Source organism: Eurytemora carolleeae, unplaced genomic scaffold (assembly GCF_000591075.1).
Source record: "Eurytemora carolleeae unplaced genomic scaffold, Eaff_2.0 scaffold218, whole genome shotgun sequence".
NCBI classification, from domain to species: Eukaryota; Metazoa; Arthropoda; class Copepoda; order Calanoida; family Temoridae; genus Eurytemora; species Eurytemora carolleeae.
Window position 1 is genome coordinate 145,861 of NW_019396368.1, and position 11,425 is coordinate 157,285.

General features: G+C 36.5%; 1 protein-coding gene across 1 annotated transcript in view; it reads left to right on the forward strand.

The window, feature by feature from the left end:
* Window positions 1–11,425, forward strand: part of LOC111701845 (uncharacterized) — a 69,824-nt gene that overhangs the window by 30,156 nt on the left and 28,243 nt on the right. Inside the window, exons 3-5 of the mRNA XM_023473309.1 lie at window positions 2,260–4,594; window positions 6,310–7,830; window positions 10,512–10,638. Coding sequence (XP_023329077.1) covers window positions 2,260–4,594; window positions 6,310–7,830; window positions 10,512–10,638 — 3,983 coding nt within the window. The remainder of the gene's footprint in view (window positions 1–2,259; window positions 4,595–6,309; window positions 7,831–10,511; window positions 10,639–11,425) is intronic.

Below are 11,425 nucleotides of genomic sequence, written 5' to 3' on the forward strand. Positions count from 1 at the left end.
AAGTGCCCTAAATTATTTGGCACAAAAGAAACAAGTTTTATATTTGAAAAACATTAGAAAACATACAGTCGTCTGAATTCTCATTAATGTTTTTGGAACACACCGAATAATACCCAAATAACCGGTGTTGCATTCGGCCCACCCATACACCACATGTATTTAAGTTTTGCTATATTATTATAAAGTAGATATCTATATATAAATTTGGCTTGTCTGTTTGTCTGTCTGTCTGTTTGTTTGTTTGTTTGTTTGTATCCAATAAACGTCAAAACGGCTGAACCGATCTTATTATTATCATTATTATTATTATTATTATTATTATTACAACAGCGCGCTGTAGATACAGAGTATGAACAGTGTGCACTGTACAATGAACCGATAAAGTAACTTATAAATAATCTGTACATGTACAATGTACTGCATGTATGTAGTGTACTCAAGACATTATAAGTAAGATAATCATCCATTACATCTAGATATTTTCCCATGGTGTCATTCTCTTCTCCCTCCCCCCCTCCCCTTCCTTTATACTTACAGTGCTTCCTGTTAAGCAACTGTTTAATATAGTTCTTAAGTTCCTCTCCTTCTCTCTAATTAAGATTAGATTGAGGACTAGAGGTTTAGGTCTAGGTGATATAAGATCAAGGTTACTAGTATACATATATTTATCGAGTAACCATACAGGATGGTCCAATAAATATGGGAGGTGTTATGGTGATTTTAAATCGTCTTTTATGTACGCAGCAAATAATGAATGAATTAATGAATTAATTTATACAATTTTTAATTTTTAAAATTAAATGTCTCCTTTTATTTAAAAAGATAAAAACAGGTAATAAATCACAAAATTGGTTTAAAATCGCGCGTTGGAAGGAATTGAACTCTTGCCGCAAACTCAAATTTTCTCATTTGCAACCTGATAATACAAACCTTTGATCATACGAAATAAGATTATTCAGTATATAGCAGAAATTTCTAAGGTCTACGGCATTGGATTGCAAAGTTAAAGGGATTAGAAAATCAGATTTTTTGACAAAGACTCAATTCGTTAGTTCAAAATTTATGATCAAGTGTTACCTATAAGTACCTTCTGTCTGAATAAACAACCTTTAACATGTAGCTATAATAATGAAATTAAGTCTTTGTTACAAACTCAAATTTTCTAATCCCTTTATCTTTTCAACTTGATGGTGTAACAAATCAAGGTTTGACGGTTAATGTTGAGAATCTTTTTTAAATGGAAGGCCACTTGAAATTAAGTCTTCAGTCTCTTTAGCTTGCCTGATCCTTCCGATTTATTGGCTTCCTTTTATTATTCATATATCACTAATCTGTAGTGTAGGTTTAACTAGTTTTGAAATTGCTTCCGGTCTGTAAAACAATATTTTTTTTCTTCTGAAGATTGAGAACTTTTGCGGGTTTTTCATAAATAGCATCGTGGATTTCTAAAAGAAAATGGCTGGTTTTTGTTCTACAAAAGTTAAGAGACGACTGAACGAAATAAATTCCATTTATTTCTTCATTTACGGTTCCGTTCTTAGATAGATTATTTGGTATATTTTTTTATTAAAAAAATGTAAAGTATGGAATGAGTAAAAGTGTAAAGAATGGAATGAGAAAAGTGTAAAGTATGGAATGAGTAAAGTGTAAAGTATGAATAGAGTAAAGTGTAAAGAATGGAATGAGTAAAGAATGGAATGAGTAAAGTGTAAAGTATGGAATGAGTAAAGTGTAAAGTATGAATAGAGTAAAGTGTAAAGAATGGAATGAGTAACGTGTAAAGTATGGAATGAGTAACGTGTAAAGTATGGAATGAGTTAGTGTAAAGTATGGAATGAGTTAAGTGTAAAATGTGGAATGAATTAAGTGTAAAATATGAAATGAGTAAAGTGCAAAGTATAGAATGAGTAAAGTGTAAAGTATGAACTGAGTAAAGTGTAAAGTATGAAATGAGTAAAGTGTAAAGTATAGAATGAGTAAAGTGTAAAGTATAGAATGAGTAAAGTGTAAATTATGAGATATCTGTAGAATGTCAAGGTTTGAAATAATTCTAGAGTTTACCCAATCTCTTGAAACCTGAAACTTCAACCTTCAAGTAAAGAATTCTTATTTAATGAGAATGTTTACACTTTTCACTTCTCTTCAAACTTTTTCTCTTGACAAATACAAAAAATTCTTGAAGTTTTAATTGAACCTTATCACATCATGTTTTTGTAATACAGACATTCAAAATATAATAATAGTTTTAACACTTTTTAGGATCGGAGTTCATTTCATCTACCCAGGAAGATGAAGAAATCTTTTGCGGAGAAGCTGACAACCCGTCTAGACAGGTTGGCTAAACCCAGAGATAAAGAGAAGGGATACAATAGAGCTTACCAGGAGGTTTACAGAGATCATTTCGGGAATATTCTTCTCCCTAGGGTCAATGGTTATTCTAACCCGGAGCCATGGAACCCTCATGGTTCCTCTCCGGCCCCTCGGCGAACCTTCCACAACGTGATACCACGAGGTCGGAGCAGTTCCAATGGTGCAAACCTAACCTGGAGTGGATGGGATGGAGGAGGAGGAGTGTATCCGCATCCTCATCTAAAACCCACTCTGAGTCCGGAGCAACTTTACGGAGAGGTTCAGTACGGAGAATATACAAAGTTTGCAATCAACGGCAATGTTTGTATGTGCGAGGACAACCTTGGAGGAACCCAGCGAGGTCGAAGAGGATCAAGAAAATGTAAAAAATGCGGGTTTGATAGACCCGGCTCCGATAGCTACAGAAGCATGCGGCGATCTTTATCTGAAGAGAGTTTAACGCCCGGAGTCCCGGATCCGTATGAATACATGAGAAAACGCCGGCTCTCCTATCCTAAACCAGTTTTTTACGATGAGCAGGATGAGTATGAAGATATCATGTTTAACGAACCAGGAATAGATGAGCTGAGCTCCAACAAGACCCGTGGTAAATCTCCTAAACATGAGTACAAAAACTTCACCAGAACCCAAAGTATGAACTTGAACAATCGGAACCGACTCAACACCAAAGACAGCAAGGATATGCAGAATATTGCAATCCGATCTAGTCCGCTCCGAACCCCAGGACCCAGACCCAAACCTGGAAATAGAAATATAGTAACTGTTAACGGAAGTGGCGGAAAAAACAGTTCCATTATTTATCTCTCCGCAGATACGTCCTCGGTTCAACCTGTAGCACCAGAGTACCCGGATACAATCACAATTTCAACCTCGACTCCGGTGAAACCGATCAATTCTGGTTCAATCAACAAGAATCCGTACGATCTGATCAAAAAGTATGTCGGAGACAGTCCTCCCAACTCTTTATCTGACTCCAATCTATCCAGTGACGAACAACCAGACAAGGTGTATTCGAAGTTTGAAAGTGAATTCTCAGACTCGGAGTCGGACGCAGGAAGGGAGGGGGTGGAACGATTTAATAGTTTTAAAATCTCCGGACAAAAAATTCAAATTTACAGTGACTCCAGTATCCGTCAATCAGCAGGATACTCCAGTAGTGAAAGTGATGCGGAGAGTGAGTACTCCAACTATGATGCGGATTGTAGTGTTGTGGAGTCCCCCAGGATATCTGGAGTACCAAGAGATTCCATGTCTAGTCAGGAAAAGGAGTGTTTTACTCCTCCTTTCATTTTACCTATAAAGGAGTCCTTTACCATTCCTATAAAAGAGTCCTTTACTATTCCTATAAAGGAGTCCTTTACTATTCCTATCAAGGAGTCAATTAAACCACAGAGAACCGAGTCATTAAGAGTTGATAGAACACTTAGAACAGAGTCAATAAAGAACTCTAACCTGGAGTATCCCCGAACCAACAGACTAGAGTCAACCATCAGAATCCAACGAACTGACTCCATACCCCCCTGTAAACCTCCCCGGAGGAAGAGTGTAGAGAAGGATGTAGAGAAGCAGGTTGAGGACCAGCTCCAGGTTCAGGATATAGAGGAGGAAAACTCTCTGAGGTTTAATCTGATGAGAGAGGAAATGAGACCCTTGGCTCCAGCAGGGGCTGGAATCAGACAACCTACAACATGCAATCCAAAGGTCATGATATCTCGCAAGATAAGCTCAGATTCGCAAAAATCCCAAACTTCCAGGAGCAAAAGTTTCTCCGGTAGTCGTGATAGTTTATACGGATCTGTAGATCTTAAACATTCAGGGATTAGTGCAAACTTTTCCAGTGAAATAATCCAGGAACTCTACGGATCCAAAACCTCTCTTTTAAAAGCTGTTGAACTCCGGAATGAGTTGAGACGGCACAGTACCCCTATAGACCCTGAGCTGGAGTGTGGCAGAACCCCTGAGGAGCCCCTAAGACGAGTGGATAAGGTCCCTGAAGAAGAATATATCGATGGACCTGGAAGTGGACATTACGATGTGCCAACTCAGATCACGAGTCCAAACTTTGTAGTTCCGAGAGATCCTAGAGATAACCCTGATTACAACTGTCAGGACGGTTTACTCTGGGCCTGCCGACACCAGGAGCAGTCAACAGATGATTCCCGGGATCTGAGCAGAGGAGGAGGAGGAGGAGGGGGAAAACAAAAACAGGAGAAGGAGGAACAAGGTAATTTGACCTTTGACTAATTAGGATGGATTAGTGAACTATTCAAACTAATTACTTCCAGTCAAAGATGAGGTTTTAAAACACAATTCTTTCGCCAGATTTCTTGTTTTCATCCTAGTCCTTCAACTCCGTCCTTGGTCCGCTATAGTTCTTCAAACCAGTCCTTGGTCTGTTATAATCCTTTAACTCTGTCCTGGTCCGTTAAAGTTCTTTAACACCGTCCTTGGTCTGTTATAGTCCTTTAACCCCATTTTTTATCCGCTGTAGTAATTCAAGTCATTTAATGGTCATTCATATTCCTTTAACCCGGTCCTTTATCCGCTATCGTCCTTCAAGTTATTCCATAGTCCTTTATAGTCCTTTAACCCCGTCCTTTATCCGCTATCGTCCTTCAAGTAATTACATGGTCCAATATATTCCTTTAACCCGGTCCTTAATCCGCTATCGTCCTTCAAGTTATTCCATAGTCCTTTATAGTTCTTTAACCCCGTCCTTTATCCGCTATAGTTTTCAAGTCATTCCATAGTCCTTTATAGTCCTTCAAGTCAATCCTGTTTCTTAACCCTGTCCTTTATCCGATTTAATTCTTAAATCTAGTCCTTCTGGAAGAAGGATGAAGTTTATTAGAGAAAGGAAGGAGAAAGAGGGGGGGGGGTAGTAAAAGTAGGTTATGGAAGGTAAAGTAGAGGGATGGAAGGAAGGAAGAATTTGGTTTGGGCAGTGGGAGGGGAAAATTGTGTTACGGAAGATAAGGGGAAGAAGACCAGGTCCTTCTTGTTATTCTCAAAGGAATGAGATGAAAAGAGGTGAAGGGGGTGGGGCAGGGGGTAAAAAGGTGTATTTATGCAGTGAGAAGGGGTTGGGGTGGAAGGGGGGGGGATGATGGATGCATGTTTTTATGATGCCATGAATTCATGGTAGAATGAATTCAGGCATTAATACTGCAACAGTAAGGATTTGTAAGCTAGTCACAAATAAAATTTGCAATTTACAAAGTTCAATGATTTTTAATAGCTGGCCAATCGGACACCATTGTATCCAACATTTAGTAATAATTTAACCCTTTTCCTATACTCACGTCTCCTTCGCCCCCCAAAAAAAATGAAAGAAAAAAAAGAAGATGGAGAAATGAGAAAGGATAGAGAAGAAAGGAAAAGAGAGGGAAGGAGTATAAGGTTTATAGAGAGGATAAGTTAACAAATATTTCAAAGCTTACAAGCATACATGACATGCCTGTTGGATTATGCACTTGAAAAGTAAGTAGCATAAAAGCTAAGATCCAGGATTAAGGTAGTTTTTAAACCTCTTGGCTTTGCATTTCCCATAGCAACCATTGCCTTCCTGTATTTATCCTTCCCCGCAATTAATAATTATAGGTTGTTGTTGGAAATTTTTAAACTTTTATGGCAAGGAATTTTTGTTTAGAAAATAATGCAATGTTATGCAGATCAAAATTTTCTCATTTTTCTCTTATTTTACTTCTAAAATACAATCAGAAATAATCAAAATCTAAAAATTTCAAACAAGTTAAAATTATCTCCTTTTATCACAGTTAATCTCAAATTTGGAAGAAAAAGTCTTGAAAAAAATTGATGACACATCTAGAAGTTTTATTTTGGAGGGAAAGATAAAGAACCTTATTGCTCTCAAATATTCTTCTACAGTTTTTGAAAATATCATTTTTTTATAAAAATAATGTGTTTTTTTTTCTTCAGAAATCCCGAGGACACAGGAACCAGGGGGAGACGGTTGGGAGTATCTAGACCAGTTCCTAGCTCTACACGGAGAAGAGACCAGTAAACCCAATCCTTCTATTGGACAAAGGTTCAAACCACTGAGTAGCTCTGATCTAGATGTATCCAACCCTCCTTCATCAAGACAATGGATGAAATCCCATCCTTCCCTACTCCAGGATCTGAGACAGGAGAACCAGGGGAACCTGGAGCAAGAATACTGCTCCAGGTACCAACCTATGTTCCAGGATACAACCCGACTCCGGCTCAGGAGCCGTCCTTCCATCAAAGATACTCTTCAAACCTTCTCCACCGGAACTAAACTCGGACGACTAGGAATATCCCAGTCCTTTAGAGATAGGATTGTTCCGCCCCGCCCCAGGGATCCTCCGCCCCCTCCGCCCTCTGAACCTGAGGTGGAGAATAGATCCAAATCCAGAAAGTTCTTCTCCTTCAACAAGTCTGAGATGAAGAAGATAAATAAACTTCTCGGGATCGGAGTAAAGGAGGACGACCTAATCTATGACATAGCTGAGGACACTAAATCAGAAACTATGGTCGGACAAAACTCTAAGTTTTATCGGGACACACCCCTCCAGGATCCTACTGTGTTCCCTGAACCGCCTCTTAAACTTAAGACAGGAGGAAATGATTTCTTAAACTTGAAAGATTCTGTGAAACCTGGACGCCGCCCTAAACGAGAACGGTCTAAGTCATTCACTCCACGAACCCGACCACTTCACAAAGCCCTCATTTTCAACAGATCATTGAGCCAGATATCCAAATCATCAAGTAGCAATCTAATCCGGAGATCAGAGAGCTGTAGGAAACTGAGCCCGTCTCTGGAGGAGGATGCAACCAAGAGAACCCTGTCCTCGTCTGACCTCGTCACTATATTTCCAGAGGAGGAGAGACGGAGCTTTAAAGATATTCGCAAAATCCTCTCCTCTCCCTCTATATCCTCTGGTTCCACCTCCAGTAGTATATACAGACCTAAATCCCAGCTCTCAAACTCATCCTCTGTTATAAACTCTATTAAAGAAGAACAAGTGGAGATTATTCCAAACAGAGATGCATATTTCGAGCATATATATGAGGAGATTAATGACAGAGATTTTGAAAATGATTCGCCACCGATCAGACCTCTTCCTCCGATACCAGCGGAGTCTCTGTCCTCTCCTAGATCCTCTCCTAGATCCTCTCCAATCCTCTCAGAGCAGTCCTCTCCGGTTAAATCAATATTTGAAGGAGCCTCAAAGTACGATATCCTCAACTATCTGGAGGATGCCAGGGAACGAGGACTAACAGACTGTGACCTCGACCTAGAGGAGGATGACGAGGATCCAATCAGTCCTGCACAGCCGGAGATCGTCCTTGGAGGTCGGAATATTCCTAAGCGTGTCAGCAATATTAGTAGTAGCAGCAGTAGCAGTGAAGAGCAGCTAGCAGCTGTTAAAGAGAAGCTTGGCTCCAAGGATATTGAAAGAAATGACAGTGGTTTAGGTAAAATTATTGTTTTTTCTTTATTTTTAAAAGTTCAATTGTAAAAGACTTCACAAGATGTTTATCACATTTCAATATTTATTCTTTATAAGTTTGAGCTTTTTTCTAAAACAAAATATTTTGAACTAATCATTTTAATTTTTCGTTTTGACCATAAATATATTTCACAAGAGTAAATGTTTTGCTGAATGTAAGAAAAGACAAAATTTATGAGAATGCCATTTTTATATAAGATAAAGATATCAAATTCTTGCCCATTTTTAGGTAAAAACTCTGTCCTATTCATAAGAAATCTGATATATCTTTAACATACTCCAAGAATATTTTTTATTAAAAAGGACTGTTCACGAAAAAAAGCTTTTTGTAAGATTTGTAAAAATGATGCCCTTTAAATCCATGTATTTGCCTTGTAACGGTTTAAATCATCATGGAAATTTGCTGGTTCGATGTCCGATTTTTGTCTGTAAATTTTTATCAGGGAACTCGGTAGAACCACAGGAATGTTCTTAGTATGATTTTAAACTTCTAAGTTGAGTAGGTTGACTTGGTTTCAATGCTAGTTTATATATTTAATTTAAATAATCTGGTAAAAGTGAGTACTGAGTAGTAGCACCCAATGGGTGGAAAAAGGAGGAAAATTCGATCTAAGATTTTTTATATTTTTAATACTAAAATTGCAGAGGTCTTGATTATATATATCTTAGGGCTAGGAGGTATTTTAGAAATGAATGACACTTTAAATTATTCAAACTCAACCCATAATCAAGGAGTCAATTTGCATATTTATTTCATTCATCTTTACAAATCCAAACTCTAATCATATACCCTCTAGCCTTTCTTTTATTCAAAAAAAAGAGAAACATTCCTTAAAATATTTAATGGAGCCCCCCTCCCACTGCCACTTATAAGTTTGGTGGAAAACTACAAATAAATATGAAATATAAAATATTTTTTAGGTTTTCATGAAATGGTTTTCCGTTTTTCCATTAAAATATGAATAATATTTGAATAATTGTCAAGAAAAAATGAGAAAAATTTGAACCCCTGAAATATGTACCCCTGAAATATGAACCCCTGAAATATGAACCCCCTGAAATATGAACCCCTGAAATATTTTTTTGAATTTAGATCGTATAACAACACTCCTTTCTTCATAGAGGGTAGTTTTATGACTTCCTATTTACGTCACATAAACCTGAGTTAATGCCCCTGCAAGTTTTATACTTGGTAATAAGCCTGCTTACAATACTGCTCAGTAGGGTATATACAGACTGCACTACTTTGCCAAATATCTATACTTTTATCCTTTTCAAATCCCCCCTTAGTAGCTTTTTAACGATACTAATTTAGTTAAATAGTTTCTATTTTTTTTGCATTGGATTTGGTCCAGTATTTTTATATCATTTTATAGATTAAATTTTAGATAGCTTTATAACTGTTATTATATGGATCAGATATTCGTTTAAAAGGAATTATATGGCAGATTTTTTACTCCTGTTATCTACCATCCTTGGAATGGTCATTGACAAATTAACTTTGAGGGACCCTGTATTAAAAAAATATTTACTTCAGCCCCGTAAAATTTGAATCCATAGAAACTATGATGGAGTTGTTTTGTTAAAAATGATAACAAACCCAAAGACCAGATTTAAAGAATAGCAATATTAGTTAGACTAGGTAAGGCTGGTTCAACTAATTCTCCATCACACACTAGGCCATACTATTTAGTTCAAGTAGTGGTTTAACTACCTACACCTAGTTCAATTACTTTCATCGATTTTAAAATTTTGAGATTTGATCATTCCATGCAATAAGAATCAGAAAACTGTGAAATAGCAAGACGACTTTCAGACTCAAGTTATGACTTTATCCTGTCTAATGAACGTTTGATACAGCAAATGTGCAGTGAAAACAGAACCATTTCAATAATAAGTGATTTAATAAGTTACTAGTAAAGATGCTTTGTAATAGCATTAAATAACTAGATTATTGATTTTCTCATTGTAGAAAACTGCGTTATTTTCAATCATTTTTGTGCATTTCTTGATAGCACTTGAAATTTTACAACAATCTCTTTAATTTCCCTATTATCAGGAAGTGAGACTGAACGAGGACGGATAGAATTTATTTATGTATTTATCAGGAAGTGAGACAGGACTTGGACGGATAGAATTTATTTCTGTATTTATCAAGAAGTGAGACAGGACTGGGACGGATAGAATTTATTTCTATATTTATCAGGATGTGAGACTGGACAAGGATAGATAGAATTAGTTTCTCTATTTATCAGGAAGTGAGACTGGACAAGGATAATAGAATTAATTTCTGTATTTATCAGGAAGTGAGACAGGACTGGGACGGATAGAATTTATTTCTATATTTATCAGGATGTGAGACTGGACAAGGATAGATATAATTAGTTTCTCTATTTATCAGGAAGTGAGACTGGACAAGGACAGATAGAATTAATTTCTATATTAATCAGGATGTGAGACAGGACAATAACAGATAGAACTAATTTCTATATTTATCAGGAAGTGAGACTGGACAAGGATAGATAGAATTAATTTCTCTATTTATCAGGAAGTGAGATAGGACAGGGATAGATAGAATTAATTTCTCTATTTATCAGGAAGTAAGACAGGACAAGGACAGATAGAATTAATTTCTGTATTTATCAGGAAGTGAGACTGGACGAGGACGGATCGAGGGAAAAATATTCATCAGGAAGAGAAGTGAAGAACTAGAGGAACCTGATACTAGCTGTATTGACTGCGATCAGATTATAGATCTCCAGCAAGCCGACAGGTAGATAGATAGATAGATAGATAGATAGATAGATAGATAGATAGATAGATAGATAGATAGATAGATAGATAGATAGATAGATAGATAGAGAGATAGAGAGATAGATAGATAGAGAGATAGAGAGATAGATAGATAGATAGATAGATAGATAGATAGACAGATAGTTAGATAGATAGATGGATAGATAAATAGATAAAGTAAAAATGTCCTGAAGATGGTTTAAAAAACCAAAATTTGGCAAAAAAGGTTTTGTTTCTTCTTGAGTATTAGATTGAAAAGAATTGTAGATAGATAGATAATTAGTTTGATAAATAAATGGTAGAAAAGTATTGATAAAATTATAATCTAAATTTGGCATGGTGTACGAAGTAGGTTAACTGGTTTATATGACTTTTAAATTTTATTTTATCTAAATGCATTTTGTAATTTTTTTGTCATTTTTTTTGTGGACATCTATCTGATCAGCTTCTCAAAACATGATGGGTTCAATTTTTTGAGAACCAGGGACCAAGGGGGGGGGGGAGAGTTATATGTATATGTGTGTGGTCAGAATCAAAAGTTGTTATCTTTAATAAAATTTCCGCAATTTTGACAAAAAAAATGTCAAAAAAATCTTCTATTTGTATATGTCTCTGAAATAAGAAGGAAACAGTCGGAGAAAAAAATTGTTGCTATCACAAAATAATTAAGTGTGCAACATTGCATTTTTTGGACCAATCTTCATAATTTTAGACATCTAGATAATCTCAAATTACCAAGGAAGGTTGGATGTTACTCCCCCCCCCCC